General features: G+C 41.5%; 1 protein-coding gene and 1 long non-coding RNA gene across 5 annotated transcripts in view; both read left to right on the top strand.

Annotated features, from left to right (window-relative positions):
- Positions 1 to 13268, top strand: part of MTRES1 (mitochondrial transcription rescue factor 1) — a 14303-nt gene extending 1035 nt beyond the window's left edge. For all 3 annotated transcript variants that reach the window (XM_039869787.1, XM_039869775.1, XM_039869780.1), the window contains exons 2-4: positions 5910 to 6391; positions 8288 to 8360; positions 12180 to 13268. In XM_039869787.1, the coding sequence (XP_039725721.1) occupies positions 5922 to 6391; positions 8288 to 8360; positions 12180 to 12359 (723 nt within the window). In that variant the 5' untranslated portion in view covers positions 5910 to 5921 and the 3' untranslated portion in view covers positions 12360 to 13268. The remainder of the gene's footprint in view (positions 1 to 5909; positions 6392 to 8287; positions 8361 to 12179) is intronic.
- Positions 8367 to 11479, top strand: LOC120607948 (uncharacterized). Of its 2 annotated transcripts, none has more exons than XR_005654277.1 (3): positions 8367 to 10228; positions 10605 to 10699; positions 11419 to 11479. It is a non-coding gene; the product is annotated as an uncharacterized LOC120607948 (long non-coding RNA). The 2 variants fall into 2 exon arrangements; XR_005654278.1 differs by having other exon boundaries at positions 10608 to 10699.
- Positions 13269 to 18439: the final 5171 nt, after the last annotated feature.

The following is an 18439-nucleotide window of genomic DNA, read 5'->3' on the forward strand; positions in this document are numbered from 1 at the left end:
AAAACCCATTAGTAAATTATATGATAGCAAATAATAAATGCTATATAGGTCAGCGGTCCCCAGCCTTTGGCACCAGGGACCGCTGCCCCTATGAGAAGCTAATGCCTGATAATTTGCGATGGAGCTAAGGCAGCGATGCTGGTGATGCTAGCTCTGGGTACCGGCTGCAAATACAGTTGAAGCTTTCCTCACTCACCTGTCCGCTGCTCACCTCCTGCTGTGCGGCCCAGGTTCCTATCCTAGCTGGCCACGAACCAGTCCCTGCCCTCAGCCCAGGAGTTGGGGACCCCTGCTGTAGGGGAAGAAAGTAAAGCAGAGTAAGGGGATATTGGGAGGACAAGATGCCTATTAAATAGAGTTGGAATGAGTAGATCTCTGATGTGAAGATAAATTACCTGTGCAGATATTTGGGGTAAGAGCGTTCTAGGTGCAGCTGATACACAAGACTCTACCCAGAAATGTGCCTGCTGTGTATGAGGAAGGCCATCAAGGAAGGAGCTGAGTGAGCGCTCAGAGGGTTAGAGAGGCAGGAGATGAGGTCAGAGAGGAAGTAGAGGGGTCGGACCACAGAGAGCCTATAGGCCACGGTAGGGATTTTGCATTTCTCAGTGCTTTTGTAGGGTTTTGAGGAAAGGAGCAACATGGTATAAATTACTTTTTACAAGAATCACTCTGACCATTCTATGGAGAGCCCTCTAACAGAGCCTTCATAGTAATCCTGGTGGTAGACGATGGTGGCCTGAATCTAGTAACAGTGGAAGTGGTGGGATACTGGACATGCTTTGAAGATAAGCCAACATGATTTTCTGACATAATGCATATGGGTAATGAGGGAAAGGGCAGAGTCAAGAATGACTGGAAGCTTTTGTTCTCAACAACTAGAAGGGTAGAGTTACCATCAACTGAGGTGGAGAAGGCTGCAGATAAAACAGGTTTGGGACCGGGGATATACCAGAAGTTTGTTTTTGGACCAGTTTTTGAGGTTCCTGTTATGTACTCAAATGGAGATATCTAATAGGCAGTTGGATATTGCGTTGGGTCCTCAAGGCCACTCTCAGGTTCATTGATTCACTAGGAAGACTCAACAGTACTCAGCTATGGGTTACGGCTATGATCTAATACAGCAAAAGGATACGAAGCACCATCAGCAGGGGAGTAGATGCATGGGACAAAGTCTGGAGGAAATCATGAGCAGTCTTCCAAACCAAGAGTCCTCTTCTGCCAGTGGAATTACACAAGACATGCTTAATTTCTCCAACAAATTGTGACGCATATGTGCAATGCCTATCAGGAAAGCTCATTAGAAACTCGGGGCCCAGGGTTTTTACTGGGATTTAGTCACATAGGCCCCCTCTACCGAATTTGTACCAAAATTCCGTACTCTCAAAAGGAAAGCAGGTGTTCAGCATAAATGAAATTGTACAAACAGTTTAGGCACAGTGAGCCACTCTTATCAGTTTTAGGAATGGTGAGAACCATGAAATCCAAGTTTCCAGACACCAGCCAAGGGCCATCTTGCAAGTAGGCCTTTCTAAGAATAACAGTCTAGGGCCTGCTATATGAAGCCTTTTCTGCACAGATACATAAGTCTGAAATTTGGAAGAAAGGTCTGGAATGGAGATATAGATTAGGGAGTAGTTGGCATACAGATTGTATTTAAAGCCATAAAAATGTACATTGTTTTGATATGCTTTTGTCAAAACTGAAAGATTGAGCTGGATGAAACGAATGTAGAAGAGAAGAGGATCAGAGTCTGAGCTGGTGTCCTCTAACATTAAGATGTCAGGGAGAAGAGAAGGAAGCCGCAAAGGAGTCTTGAGAAGCAGCAGTGGATGCTGTAGGTAAACCAAGAGTGAGGTGTTCTGGAAGCCAAGTGGGAAGAGGACAGTGATTAGCTGTTTCAAATGCTGCTGAGAAGTCAAATAAGATGGAGACTAATGAGTGACCTTTTGGATTTAGAAACAGAGGCAGTGAGTGTATAGACAATTCTTAAGGAATTTTGTTGGAAAGAGGAGCAAGAAAGGTAGAGGCTGGGGTTAAGAGAAGGTTTTTTGGTTGGTTGGCTTTTGAATGAGAAGTAACAGCATGCTGATGGAAATGGTTCATTAGAAAGCAAAAAGTTAACTGTTGTAACTTGCTGTTACCCCAAAGCTCAGTTGCAGACCACCTTTGCCATCAGAACTCACCTCAAGCATCCCTGCTCTGGGCTCCAGGTTATGCAGGATCCAGCCTCCACTGGACCTCAACTTTCACTTACATTCTCTGACAGCCAGTTTACTTGCCCACATCCCACCTAAATGGCAGTTCTTTGAGGACAAGGACTGTGTTTTATACCTAGACCTAGCTGGCCACTTGGCATATGCAGGCAAATGAGTGAAAGTGAAGGTGGATATAGTAATAGGTAGGATGCTCATTCATTGAAAATGAATCTGCAAGTATTCACTGGTTTTTTGTATCTGCTGAGCAGATTGGGGATGGGAGTAAGGATCAGGGCACAATTCCTGCCTTGTCACTAGCCATAGAGTTTGAAAGGTAAGAATAGTATAGAAGATACACAGCACTGGTACAACATGAGTTTGGAAAGGGGCATGGTGAATGTAGGCAAGGAAGGGTAGAGGAGCGTGGTGGCTCTTGTGTGGGCCTGGAAGAGGGGAGGCCGTGCTAAAAGGACAGAAACTTTTTTTCAGTAGTAGAATCTTTTTTTCAAATGAAATATAAGGAACCCCAGTATTCACCAACACTGCTACTCTGGTTGAAGAGGGGTTGGGGCCTGGTTAGCCCTCTCGTCTGGCACTCCCACTCCTCTGCCCAGTTTCAAAGCTCTGAGGCAGGACCTAGGTTCTCAGACCCCACCCCTGTGGCCCTCGCTGTCCACTGCTAACATCTACAAATGGTCATCTCTAGCAAAAATTAGTGTGTTTTCTCAATTTTATCTTCATAAGTTTTATCTAAACTTCCAGCATTTACTAATGTTTGCTTGTTGGAGAGTGAAGCAGATCAGAAAGAGAGGGAGTAGCTAATATATACAGAGGTAATGCTTGGCTTGACCTTTTGGTTATGTTTATTATAATTACATGTAAATGTAATTTTAAACAGTTATTTCGTGCTAGTAAATGTTTCCTAGTTTAGGTAAATGTAACTATTTGTGATGTATGCAGAGAGTAGTGTCATATCCAGGCATTTCTCACAGGAGACAATAGGATGGTAAAAAGGCAGGACTTTGGGGTAGAGGGTGTTGGGATATGTGGGAGTCCAATCACTGACATTGAGACAGGACTTCTCTCCACGAGATATCTCTTAGGAGTTCTTCTAAATAGGAGTGACACTTCCTCCACTCCTCTACTCCTGAAACTCTCCACTCTGGTATTTCAATTGATGTGGCAGAAAGAGCAGTAGACTTGGAGTCAGAAGAATGGTGGGCAGTTTAGCATGGTGTTAAGGAGCCTTGACTTAGGAGCCAGGGAGCCTAGGTTTCAATCCACTTAGTATCTATGTGACCCTGTAACTGAGATGTCTTGTCAAAAGGAATAAATGAGTTAATATGTAGACCAGTGTCTACATACCAGACCCATAGTAATCAATGAGTGTTAAGAAGACTTGGCATTGGAATCCTGGCTGGATCACTTACTAGCTGTATGACTTAGCAACTTGTTAGAGTCTCATTTGTACTTATCTGTAAAAGGAGGGACCTGCACAGAGTTATCCTTTAGAGGCTGTCCTTATCATCTCTGCAGACACACACGGCTCCAGGAGTATTGTTAATTAGGGTGGAACATGCAGCCAGGTCCTGAGCTCCAAGGCATACATATGGTCTTTGGCATTATACCAGATAGCAAAAAATAATTCGCTGAAGTCAGACCAGTGTTTTTAAACTTTTTTTATTGTGATCCACAGTAAATACATTTTACATGATGACCCGCTGTGTGTGTCTACATTCATATGTATGTATGTAATTGTAACAAAAGTTCCATGAAGCAGTATTTACTCTTACTACATGTGATGTACTATAATATTTTTTATACTCTTCAGTTCTAGTTCTTAAAAAGTAAAAATTTTAATAATGGCTCATGACTCGTAGTTTGAAAAACACTGACCTAAAAATAGGTAAATCATCATTATTGCTGGTCTTGATCTACTTCATTACATGAGCATCTTATATAAACTGTTCTGATCTAGGCCCAATAGCAGATGGTGATTTCAGCCATGGCTCTCTTGGCCCGTAACTCTGACGTTACCTGGATAAATTCCAGTGCATCTAGAACTTTGGCCTACCACAGAATTCTTGAAGCTGATGATAGAGAGCTGTGGCCACCTATGGTTAACTTTCTTGTGTGTTATGGGTAGGTGGGAAGGTATGAGAGGCTCTGCTTTTGAGTGAATTATTTTTCTTAAAATTTTACACTGAAGAATAGATGCCAAAAATGTTAACAGTGGTTATCAGAGTGGATTATGAGTGATTTAAATTTTCTTCATATTTTTACAAATTTCCTACGATGAAAATATATTTATGTATAATCATTGAAATCTCCTTTCTCTTAAAAAATTATATTACTACTAAAAAAATCCTTGGTAAAATAAAAGATAAAAAAATACCTTTACTTGGCAAAATAAAAAGTAGTCCACCATTAGGTAACTTTAAAAAAGTTTCTTTTGATTATAGTGATCCATGGGAATGACTGAAACTGTTTTCTCCTTTATCCCTGCTTACATAAAATTTAAAGTTCTTTCTATGAATGATGATGATTCTGTATTATATTAGACTATACAAATAATATTTCTCTTTAAGGTACTTGAAGTAGTTTCTATTCACCATTTTAGAGTACTCTATGGATTTCATAGCATTTAAAAATTATTTCAAATTACAGTTATGTTGAAAACAGTCCTTAAATTGAGCCTGCTTTATTTCTCATTTAAGACTCACAGTGGGGTCCTAAGAGCAATGAGATACAGAATTAAGCCTGTGTAGACTGCCTTATTCATGCCAACAAAAATATGGTCCAAAATGTTAACAAATACAACTTGGAAGTAGTTAGCTATGTGCTATCGAGAGGGCTTACAGGTATTTGCTGTTAGCTTTATGATGAATGGAAAATAAGTAGGAAAAATCATGCAAATAGTTATCAAATCAGCCTGAAAATATAGCCTTGGCACAAAGGAAAGCCTTTTCACATTACTAAATCATGGTCTTAAAATCAACTTGATGTACTTGGGAAGGTCTGCCATCATCATAAGATGGGTTCTGCTGCCTTTGAGGTAATGTAGGAATTCATTGCTCTTTGGCATGTCAGCACCTCAGTACAATTACCCAGTTTGTGGGTCTCTAGGCCCTTTCCTTTTCTGCTAGCTAGCCAGTGCCTCTGTTAAACAGTGGGAAGAAGATGTAAAAGGGGGTAAAACGCATATCTGTCCAATTTGTTCATTTCTAGCTCTGATTTGCTGGGGTTGGAGGCTGAAATAAAGTTGAGAGATTGACTCTGGGTTTTGAGGTCTTCCTTCATTGGCAAAATCAATATTGTAGAGAGATAACAAGTCAGTAAATAGTCTTTCTCTCCATGAGATTTTTTTTTAAAAAAAACAAATCCTTGCAAAGTATTTTTAGTATATTTCAGTGGCAGTCAGTATCCAAGCTAATTTGGGGGTTAGAAAGAGGAGAACCAGTGTTTTCACACATATTAGTATATAGTTCTACCCTTATGACCACCCTATGAGGTAAGCATGTTAATTACAGCCTGAAGTTCACTATGGTACAGTGCATGGCCCTTGGTACATGCAGAATGCAGACCAATATGGCCTTTTGTAGGGGAGCTTAAGTACATTAGTAGGTATAAAGTATTCATGGTGTGTATGGTTTATGTTGTAAGAATGCCAGGACGCTGCACTTGTGAAATAAAACAATTATTGTGTTTCAGGTTATATGCACCATGGCTATGACTAGTGTCAGATTGCTCTCCAGTGTTTTACGAAAGCCGGATACCTGGATTGGACTCTGGGGAGTGCTACGAGGGACACCTTCACGCAAACTCTGTGCTTCCTGGAATCGATACTTACATTTTTCTAGTACCAAGTTAAATGCATCAAATTATAAAACTCTATTCCATAACATTTTCTCACTGAGACTCCCAGGGCTTTTAATATCTCCAGAATATATTTTTCCTTTTTCTGTAAGACTCAAAAGTAATATTAGCTCTAAAAAATCCACTAAAAAGACTCCGCAGAAAGTCAAAGATGAAGAGGACTCTGATGAAGAGAGTGATCACAATGAGATGAGTGAGCAGGAAGAGGAGCTCGAGGATGACCCTAATGTAGTCAAAGACTATAAAGACCTGGAAAAAGTAGTGCAGTCTTTTCGGTATGATGTTATCCTGAAGACTGGCCTAGATGTTGGAAGAAAGTAAGTACAGTGTGCATTTTATTACAAAATCACATGTCATCTTATTCATCATTTAATTTAGTATTGTCAGTCACTCGGCCCATATTATGGTGAAGAGTAACCATAATATCTATATCCATAGATATCCATAACCATAGATATGAAAGGGTCTTATACAAAACCTGTTTCAATTATTTCATTCTGTAGACAAGAAAACTGATTCCCAGAGAAGTCAAGTGACTGCCTGCATGCAGTCTGCACACAATGATTGCTAAAGGAATGAATGAACGATGAGGGTAACTAGTCTTATATAATTAGTCTAGCAGAGAGAGAATGAGAATATTAAAGAAATCTTGAACCTTATGGGCCATATTGTCTTGATTCTAAAACTCAAAAGTAAGACTGTAAGATAAACTATTGATCTAATAATAGCTTTGAGGGAAAAAGGAATCACCATGTTAGATGTGTGTGGCAAACATAAAACACACCGGGTTTCACAAATGCCACAGTGTGAAAAGATACCTCTTAGAATCAATGGAAGCAATATAACAGGATGGCTGAGAATGTAGGCTCTGCAGCCACACTACTGGGGTTTCAGTCTTGGTTCTGTGTATGACCTTGGGCAAGTTACTTAAATTCTCTGGGCTTCAGTTTCCTTATCTGTTAAATGGGGATAATAGAACCTACTCTAGAAGGTAGTTGGTAAGATTAAATGAGTATTTCTCCATGTATCTAAAGCATTTATAGCAGTGCCTAGCACATAGTAGGTACTCATCATATGTTATGATGATGAAAATACTATGCGTGTTCATATATAGTACATAGAGATATTAAGTGTAACTTTCAAGATTTCTTTAATATTCTCATTCTCTCTCTGCTAGGCTAATTATATGAAAGGGTCTTATATAAAACCTGTTTCAATTATTTCATTCTGTAGACAAGAAAACTGATTCCCAAAGAAGTCAAGTGACTGCCTGCATGCAGTCTGCACACAATTAGTGACCCTCATTGTTCATTCATTCCTTTAGCAATCATTGTGTGCATACTGCATGCAAGGTAAGAATTATGGTATGAATGATAAATTCAGAAAGATTTTCTTGTGTAACTTGTACTTTATGACCTAATTTAATGACATAGTTTAATTTTTTAATCTTTGAAGCTTAAAGACTCATAAAGGTGACTCTGAGCCCACAGGCACCCTGATTAGATTTGTTAAATGTCTTCTAAAATCTAGCAAACTCGTAAAGGGGCCTCTTCCTCTCCCAGAGTAGTAGCTGCTGCTGCTGTTACTAAGCAGACCCCAGATGTCAGTCACCTGGAGTCAGAGCCTCAAGAGGGAAGGGCACTGATTTTTGTCCACATCTTCCCCTGGTCTAGTTGCCCCAGTGATTAAATTCAGAGAGATCAGCAGCCTCTGGATTGGAGTTTCTCCAACCTCGGTGCAGACTAGTAGAGGATTTCTTAATGGCCTAACCATATGTGTGGTGCCTGGCTTTTCTCTCAGAGCAGGTATATGAGGGGAAAGGAGTGCCCACCCCCCAGTCTGTCGTGAATCACAGGAGCTACCACCTAGCAGACAGTTGCTGCACAAGGAGACAAGTGAAGGTCCCTGGGCCCTGTCCTGAATGGGCAGATGCACATCCTGAGCCTTCTGGAAAAGCCCTATCAGAGGACTGATTACCTGCCACATAGTACCAGCAAATATTTGCAGCAGGTCAGCATCTATTCAGGTCTCCTTCTTTTAGATATATATGGAAGCAATTGACTATCACTTTCCTAGCACCCAGAATGGAGTTTTTATTTGGAGGTTGGTCACTGTCAGAGTAAGTTCTAATGGCAGATGTTTTTCTCACACTTGTATAATTGTTTTGAATATATTTCTTATTTTAAAGCACTTTGACTTTTTTTTCTTTAAAGCAAAGTGGAAGATGCGTTCTATAAAGGTGAACTCAGGCTGAATGGGGAAAAATTATGGAAGAAAAGCAGAACGGTGAGATATTAAGATATCCAGATATTTTCCCCCCAATTTCTCCTTGGGCTTCTTACTTGGGTTGTCCTTTTGTCTTTCTTACCCTCTCTGAGGTCTCCCTAGGGCCTGGTCACGCTAGTGAGAATTACCAGCCAGCTTCAGTCACACAAACCACTTGCTCTTTTGCCGCCATTATGACTTTGAAATGAAGCTTCCCCTTTTTAAAAAAATTTTAAGACAAGCTACTATCGGAACTGGAAATTAAATCTACTAATTAAACTTCCAAGTTATTAATGTTAGCCCCCATGAAGTAATAAAAATTAGGCTAAAAAATAAACATTTTATCCATGTAGAGATTTCTTTGGCCTACTGTTGCCTGAGCAAATGTGTGATTTTGTCAGTTCAGCAGTACACCCCTCCCCCCGACACCTGCTGGATACACTGTTCTGTGCGCAAGACAGCTATCAAAAAAGAGGTTCCATGTTTTCTGACAGTGCCATATCAATATGACTATTAAGAAAAGAAGTCACTTTTAAGCATTGTAAGAAAATGTATTTCCAGTATCCAGTGTTGTTACAGTGAATCATATATCTAAAAAGTATGTTAAATATATGTGGTTTTGTAAAAATAAATTACATAAATACATCTAGAATTAAAATATTAATATTTCTAGTATTTATTTTTGAGTAGGACATTATGGATATTTTCTTCATGCTTTTTATTTTCTGAATTTTTCATGAGTCTGTATCACTTTCATAATTGGAAAAAACAGTAATGATAGTAAAAGTTAATAAAACATAAAAGTGTTAGGACAGACACCCTTTGAAAAGTGTGGAAGACATAGACCTATGAGGCATTGGCAGACATAATCTCTTAGTGTCCAGAAAGCAAATGTTGCAGGGAAGTTAGACACAATTTTGGAGGTTGTTTTTATTTTAGCTTCTCTCATTTCAAAACACCCCTGGGATTGGAGGACCTGAGCTGTATCCTGTTGCTCTGGGACACGGGAGGGTGTGAGCCGTTGGCCATGGACCTGGGTGAGCACTGAGGTTTTCTTCAGAGTCTTTTCTCCTGGGATCAGACAGGTTCTTGCGGCTAAGGGGACAGGAGAGAGAACTCCCCAGTGCTTGTTTCAGCTGCCAAATCACAAGGCCCACGATCCCTCTGATGGCACCTGACCCGGCAGGTTCAGACGTCGGGGTATCAGTCATTGTTCTGTGAGCTGCAGGAAATCGGGCACTCCAGGGACTTCTCGTCCCTTGATTGCTTTTTCATGGCTGTAGCCCAGCCCCCTTCTCTCCAGCTGCAGTGTTCAAAGGCAAGACCTGTTCTTGGTGCAAGATACCTTTGTGCCAGGGCCTCATTTACAAATACCACAAGTCTATTTTTCTCCCTCTGCTTTGAGATATTGTTAACTACAGCCTAATTGCTGCTGCTTCATTCTGCCTCGAGTGTTCTCTTGTTTCGGCTGCCTACCAGATTTCTCCTGAGGGTCAGCAAAGGAAAGGGCCAGTATTAACACTCAGCTGCCTTGTTACTAAGAGGCCTGGTAACCATAGTAACTGCAGCTAAGGGGAGATTTGAAATGTAGATATTTGGAACAGCCCCTAATCCCAGCCAGTTTTGCTTTGTGTCTGCTGTGCTGTCTCCTGGCATTAGGAAGGACAGCATCTTGCAGGAATAAAGAACCCCTCCCCTTCCATGGTCTGCTCTGTGGGGCCTGTGCCTGGCTGCTGGCCCTGAAGAGTCGTGCTTGTCTGATGCTGCAGCTCTAACACTGGCCGCCTACAGCTGAGCAAAGCTTTTCTGTGAGCTGCAAACCAGGTGGAGCCCAGAGTGTTGAAGGTGCTGGGTAACTGTGCACTGAACAGAGAGTGTGTGGAGCCCAGGTATGGAAATTGAATCCTACCTAAAGTCACCTCTCCCTGGGACTGGCTGGGTGGAGGAGAAACATTCCTTTCCTGTTCTCTGCCCTAGAAGCTGCTGAAGGGATCTGCTCTTCAGGTCCAGGTTAGCCTGCTCCTCTGTTAAGGAGCTGACATCACACATCTGTGAAAGGGAACACAAGAAGGATTACCTTTCCTCTCTGTCTTTTTTTTTATAAATTTTATATCATGTTCATATATTACTTATTAAAAATGAATTTTAATGAAACAAAGTTATACCAAAAAAGGTAAAGCAGGGTTCCTAAACCTTATATTTTTGGACATTGATTTTAAATGTCCACACACACACGTTGAACCATGTTTTTTTTCGTGAACCCAGCAGAACTTTAGGAGGACGAACCCCCCTAGATGATGCCCAAGTCAGTCCATCCTTCAAACTCAGGGGGAGAAGCAGTCTTCGTGCCTAGCTATAGTGTGAGCCTTTCTGCTTCTCAGGAGAAAATGGTTTAAAATCGGCCCCTGCGAGTTTTACACCCAGCCACTCTGGGCTGCCTGGATGGACCAGAATGGTGTTGTGGCAAGCAGGTGTGCAGTCCCATGTTGTAGACTGAGTATTAGGCCTGCAGAGGCCCTGCATGAGTGGGAGAACAGATGTGGGCTTGCAGTGGTGAGGTACAGAAATTCCGAGAGTGTGAAGTTATGACTGCCTCAGAAAGCATTCACTGGAAAATAAAAGTCAGCATATGGCACCATGTTTCTTAAACAAGATCCCTCTAGTAGGCTTTTAAGTGGTCACATGTGCCCCCTTAGAGCCCATGGCCCACACATCCCTCTTCCCCTTGGAAGGGTAATGAGCAGTATGAGATGGCCCCTGGTCATCCCTGGCTTGTATTCTAGTAGAAGAAGCATATGGCATCTGGGTCAATTTAGCCTCTTCCTGAGTTACTGGGCAGATCCCCTGGGATCCTGAATTGCCAAGACCAGGTAGGTATTGGTTGTGGGCTGTCAGCTCCCTGGCAACTATGCCATGACTGCCGCAGGACAAGCCCTGCACTAGCTCAACCCAAAGCTCCCATCTGGGCAAGAATGAGTTTGACCTCAGCCCTTCGAACCCACTGAATCGGCATCCAAAATTGACGTTTTTCTCAGCAACTTTCCATCTTTGTTGAGTCTTGTCTTTTTTTTTTATATAGTTGGTATACAGTATTATATTAGTTTCAGGTATGTAATGATTCAACATTTTTATACCTTACAATGTGATCGCCCCACTAATTCTAGTAATCAACTGTCACCATGGAAACTTATCACAATATTATTGACTATACTCCACCTTTTCACCCATCCCCCGAATCCCCTTCCCTCGGGCAATGATCCCTTTGGTCTCTGTTTCCTGTCTCTGTTCTTGACGATGTGGCATCCCTGGGGCTAGCCAGGGCTAGAAAAGCAGTTTTTTACTTCCATTTCTCTAAGAGATACAGATGACCACTGTTTCACAGTGACTAATTTCCAACCCACTGCCTAGTGCCCAATTATGTAGCTCATCTAGATGAAATCAATGAAAAGTCTTACACTGGAAATTGTCTTCTCAGCACATGTAGTAATTACTGTGCCCCACTTTATCTTTTGCCGTGTTACCAAAATAAATGCCTCCATTCAGGTGTTTACTTAAATCATCCAATAGAGGTGAATATTTGAGCCACATCAGACAGAGATAGTTCACAAGCTGCCAGTTGTCTAGGTCTGAAAGAAGGACCCTGGCTGGTATTGAGCGCAGTGGGCTTTGAGGCACCTCTGAGTGAGGCCCTAGGGATAAGTGACTGTTACAAAGGAGTCAGGACCTTTTCTCACCTGCCCTTGGGTGATGATCACCTGGTGAAAACTCGAATCAGGGATGTTTGCATTGGCATGCATTTCCCAAGATGTAATAAAGGCTCAGTTTTCTTTTAATTTTCAGGTGAAAGAGGGAGATACCTTGGATCTTTTAATTGGAGAAGATAAAGAAGCAGAAACAGAGACGGTGATGCGGATTCTCCTGAAAAAAGTCTTTGAAGAGAAGACTGAAAGTGAAAAATACAGAGTGGTGTTACGGAGGTGGAAAAAGTTAAAATTGCCTAAAAAGAGTATGCTTAAATAAATGGACTGCTTTTTAGTGATAAAGCTACTTTCTAGTGGTAGGGGAAGGAGCTAGCTTAAAAAGCAGACATCTTCGTTAAAATAAAGTTCTCTTACCATTTGTGGAATCTGAGCCATTTTGTGGAAATCAAGATCCATATCTTGGAGATAGTACCATTGGCCGGAATTTCTCTCCTGGCCTTGATTTGTGCTTATTTTGACCTCATGAGCTTGAGCGAGATGTGTGCTGAATGAACTAAGCCCAGAGAAGGTGTTAGTGACTGGCCTGCTGTTTCCACGTTAACTGCCTCAGGAGGTAGTGTAAAATAAACTGGCCTTATTAGTGTTTATATTTCACTTTTATACCTGTTGGCCAGCTGCCCTTGGTTCAGGCTTTTTAAGGCAAAGCTAAGCAAAGTCAAAGTCACACTTTATTGCCTTAGGGAAGAAGCATTAGGAGATCCCTTTCCCCACTGGCCTTTCTGAATTATCAGCATGTTGGCCTCAGTTCTTCAGTTTGTCTTCACAAGTGTGGATAAGTAAACTTCCAACTAATTCCAAATGGGCTAGTTAGGGCTCATTTAAAATCGATTGTTTAGGGTAGGGGTTGATAAACTAAGGCAGCCAGAGGTCTTTTGCATGACACTCAAGAATGGATTTTACATTTTTAAAGCGTTGTTTAAAAAAAGAAAGGAATATATGACAGACTCTGTGGCCCACAGAGCCTGCAATATTTACGATCTGGCCCTTTACAGAAAAAATGTGACTCATTTTAATTTTCGGGTGAAAGAAAATACACAGATTTTTATCAATGAAGCAAATAAAGAATCAGAGACCAATTCTAATTCTCAAGGAAATTATAAAAGGGACAAAGCCTTAAAAAAAAAAAAAGTAGTATTAGAAGGGACACACACAAATATACATCATCCAAGAAAAGGGCATCTGTATACATAAATTGGTTTGTATATTCCTAAGAGTTATTTCCTAGCATTGGAAGGATCAGCTCAAATAGACTTATTAGACTGTGTCATGCCAAAAAGACTGGCTGTTTCTGGCTCCTTTTATTTGCCTTCTAGGAATTCGTGAAAATTCAAGTTAACTGACAGTGAAGGGGTAATTCTGTAGCCCGAAGCAATGGGATGTTTGGGCCCACTTACCAGCTCAGATTTCAGAAGACTAAGGAAAATCAATTTTTATTTAAAAGCTTAAATAAGCTCTCAGGAAGAAATGATATGTACTATGCACTATAACAGGAAAGGTTTCTATTTTATCACTTATTAATTGGGCTTTACTGAGTCAACAGTAAAAATAATTACATTTAATTACAATATAAATTAGTTATGAATTGTAATTTAGGAGATTATATGAATTTTCCTACTTATTTCCTTCACTTCTGTCCCTTTCTTCCTCTCCCTCTTTCTCTTTTCTTTCCTCTTGTCTTCTCTCTCTCTCTTTCTTCTCTTCGGAAAATAATAGGAAGCCTGAGGAGTGTTGGATGGTAAGGGGCAGCATGATCTAGTAATGTCAGAAGTCCTGGTTTTTAGGCTCAGTCTTGCCCTAATGATTTGGATTACCTTGATCATAATTTGACCTTAACCTCTCTGAGCTTCAGCTTCCTTATGGAGATCAGGATACTAATTGCTTTACCTTGTCCTGTCTTTGGAAGTTAAAATGTGTTGTATGAGGCAAGATGAACTGATGGTAGCTAGAGAGCAGGAAGAGCTATTTGAAAGGCTTTTTGAAACAGTATTGGTAATTAGTACCTAACTTAGCTGCTTGGCAGGGTTTGACCCATTAGAGACTTCTCTGTTTTTTTTAAAAAAAAAAATCAAACAAAACATCTGATGATGGAGAATCGTTTTGGTCCGAGCACATGGCAAAAACTGATCTTTCTCTAGTTTATCTACAGTGCAAGGGACTTGGAACATATTTATGAAACAGTAACAGAACAGTAGCAGAAACTAAAGCAATTCATAAAGATTTATAGCCCACTCATTACTCAGCTGAAATGACAGCTGCTTTGTAATGCCATCCTGGCAAGACTTCCTCATTGAAAATATGACCAACATGATGAAAAGATAAAGGTTTGGATGTTTCTAATGCAGTCGTTCTCAACCAGGGGTAATTTTGCCGCCCAGGGACATTTGGCAATGTCTGGAGATATTTTTAGTCCTTACAAGTAAGGGAGTCGTATGGGCATTGAGTGGGTAGAGACCCAATAACACTGCTAAACATCCTACAGTGCACAGATAGCACCCACAACAAAGAATTATCTGACCCAAATGTTGAGGTTGAGACAGTCTACTATCATGGGATGACAAGGAATAATTTTTTTAATACTGCATGCACACAGGTTTTTCTATTAGGAAATGCCCTAGCACCGGTACCCACCTTCCAAGTTCTTCCAAGTTATTTTTTTCCCTCTCTTGTTCTCATGTATTTCTACAGATCCTCCTCCCTTATTTTAACTGACTATTCTAATGTGTTTAATGTGTATCTTTTTGTTTGTAGACATTCTTTTTGTATGCATTTTTGTAAACTGTTTTGCTGTTCTGTGCACATATATTTAAATTTCATAAATGGCATTACTATATATTTCATTTTGTATCTTTTTGCATTTAGATGGTTTTTAAGATCCATCCATGGCACTATCGGTACATCTAATCCATGGCTTCTCTGCTGCATAATAAATCTCAGTGTGCATCTGCCACATTTTGCCTATCCACTCTCCCAGTGACATTTTCCCAGACTCCACCAGCTCCCCTCACCACAGATAACATAGTGCTTGCTTACTCTCTGCAATGGCTGCACCAGGCTGCCCTCCCACTAACATACAAAGCTGCTGTAGACCCATAGCCTCACCTAGTCCTGGGCACAATCCAGCTTTCTGACTTTTGCCAGTCTAACATAGGTGTAAAGAGGTGTAGTTTCCTGTAACATACACACTTTATAAGTTCTCCTTTCCTACACATGCAAGCTCCCACTTCTGCCTTTTGGTAGCTGCTATTACCCAATATATTGCTTGGAATTTCTCTGAAGGCTCTGAAATCGGATACAGCCTTCTGAGACTGCCACTCTCCCGTTCCTCTCAAAGATGAGCTTGCTGGGCTTTGTAAAAGTTTTTTTGTTCGTCATTATTGGTTATCAGACCAGGTATATTAAAAACAGGATAGTGACAGTTTAAATTTTGCGAAGTCCTGCAGACATGGATCACTCGTCGTGTACTTCAATTCCTTGGTAGAGGTGTCAGCTGCACCCAGTGGGCTTTCCATCCCGGGACTTTAAAGTTGGAAGGACCTCCCCCAAGGCAGACAAGTGAAGCCCCAACGACTGCAGTCAGGGTGGAAGAGCAAGTGTCTAAAATAGGCAATTTCTGTTTAGAGGTCTGGACTGGTGATACCCATTTCTAGAGCCCCACTCAGAGGGGTTAGATACTATTAGATACTTCCCCACAAAATGTGTGGAGAATTTTCTTTAGGATTGTAGGGTATATCCCTTAACCCTTGATTCTGAGACAGAAAAAAAAAAAAATGAGGCTAAATTGATAGCCAACTCTGGATCTAAGCAACAGTATTAGTAATCTGGAGAGAAGGCACCCATCACTATGGGCCGAACATGCTGAAGTATATGCCTCCTCATAGCTGGCATCTGCCTATGCTGAGATTTAATCCCTTGTGTCAGAAATAGCAGAAACAGCCCCAGAAAGACCAGAGCTATTGAGTTCTGCAGCCAGCATTCAGAGCATACTTAGCAACTGTGTCCGTCTGTGAGAAACGGGGGAGTCAGGAAATATGCAGTCCTGCAGCTGTGCCTCAGGCGAGAGCCCAGCCCTGCTACCTCTGGGGTGGCTTTGGCTGCACCGTGGGGAGGAGCCAAGGTTCTCAGTCTGCTTATACCTACATGCATCTGGAAAATCAGTTTCAGGTAAGAGAGGTCAGGTTTTGTGCTGTTTACCAAATCAGAACCTTCTCTCCAAGCTCAGACTAACTGCCAACAAATAAGATTGAGACTTGTTAGAATCAATAGTGCCCAAGAGATAGCAAGTGTTACAAATGTTTCTGCTGAATTTCCTAGAGGCAGAGATGATTCCTATTGCATTCTTTGTTATATTTCCTATGGCACTGAAACGTTTCCTGAGTCAAACATTCTCGCTTGGATGGACCCAGAAGCTCAGAGACCGCAGATAGTCAGCAAAACCCTAAGTTAAAGGGCAGGGGACCACTAGGTAGAGGAATTTAATACGCACAACTGCATAAGTAGCAGCATGGAAATCAATGGCACAAACTTTGGAGTCAGGTTGGCCATTACTAGAGGTGGTATGACCTTGACAAGTTATGTAACTTCTGGAAGCATCCTTTTCTGTAAAATGGGAGATAAAAATATCTACTCCACAGGGTTTCTGTGAGGGTTAAATAACACTTGTCAGGTCCCTAGCACATTCCCAACTCATTACAGGTGCTCAGAAAATGGAAGCTCTTATGAAAAACAGAACTCTCTGTAATTTAGGGACCCACCATGATTTCTGAATACACAGCTGTCACTGCAGGAGCTTCTGGAAGGAGAGGCTGTGGCATTACATGTTTTAAACCGCTGTCAGGGATATAGTTCACCATCTGGATTACAAACTCTATTTAGAAGAACAAGGGAATTCTTACTCCTTATAATAAAATCAACAGACATGCTTAGCCATACAGAAATGTTCTGGCAAAAGCCATCACATTTGGCCAGTGCCCCTAATCCCTGATGCTGAAGCATATGTAAATCTGCCTCTTCCTACTGACCTAAAAGCTAAGATTTAGTTCACCACTGGTAAGAAGTAGTTTTATTTGAACATAACAGGAAACCACTTATTTCAGCTCAGATGTTTCTAATAATCAGGAAAGCATTAAGCCTTCAGTTTCTGTATATACAGATACTCGCAGTGTATTTTGTGAAGTTACTGTACTTCACAAGTTAGTGCTTCTCAGAGTGCAGCCCCCAACATCGGCATCACTAGGAATGCAAATTTTGAAGCCTCACCCCAGACCTACTGAATCGGAACCTCTGGGGGATGGGGACTAGCAATCTGGTTTAACTTGCCCTCTGGTAGATGCTGATGGAGTCCCACCCAGGTCCCTGTTACCAGTGCACCTATCTCCCGGCTGTTGAGGGCCAGCTACTCACACAGAGGCCCTTCTGGAGCACTTACCCTGGCCAAAGGGAGCTGTCCTGCCAGGCGAGTTATCCCCTTCCCCTGGGCAAGCCCTTAGACCATGATCAACCCACCCCTTTGCCTCAACTGGGACTCATTTTGCCAAACAATTCATATTCTAGTTCTCAGCGGATGGGAATGAAGCCAGAATGCAGTGCAGACCACATTCTTGCTTTTGGCCCTCCCTGGCCCCATCCTGCTTTCCTCACGCTCCTCCTGACAACATGCCCTCAATCAATTGCACAAGAACCCCCGTTTCAGGCTCTGCTCCTAGGGAATGTGATCCAGGGCAGTTACTTGCACAATCTAAAAAATTTTACTATTACCAGAACATGTCTGTCCACTATTGCCACAATTTTTTTCACCCAGGGCAATTTTAAAACCAGTATACCCATATCTAAGATCAGACAAACGGGCTGAGGATGTGGGTGAAAGGACATCACATTGGGATCTAAATCTTTGTATATTGTGGTTCAGGGGCTGTTTAGCTCCTGAGACAGTGTGGTATCGTAGAGACAAACTTAAGTTCAAATCTTGACACTGCAATGTGCCAGTTGTGTAAACTTGGGCAATAAACTTACTTCTCCTTCCTTACCACAAAACAGAGAACAGTGCCCAAGACTGAGATTTTGAGAATTAAATGAGGTGGCATTTAACAGCATTCAGGACCTTAGCTTTCTTAACAGGCACAATTATGGAACTTATCTCACGGGGCTTTTGAGAGGATTACAAGAGATAACCCCAGTACAGCTCTTAGCAGTGTGTGCCTGGCACATGGTACATACTCAACGAATGTTAGGTGCCATTATAAGGAACACGTGATAAATGTCATTCTTTTCCTGCCTCTGGCCTGGGGGTATTGGATTTATCTGGAAGCTCCCTTAAAGAGTTCATTGCATCTCACTACTCTT

This window comes from Pteropus medius, unplaced genomic scaffold (assembly GCF_902729225.1).
Source record: "Pteropus medius unplaced genomic scaffold, Ma_sr-lr_union100, whole genome shotgun sequence".
NCBI classification, from domain to species: Eukaryota; Metazoa; Chordata; class Mammalia; order Chiroptera; family Pteropodidae; genus Pteropus; species Pteropus medius.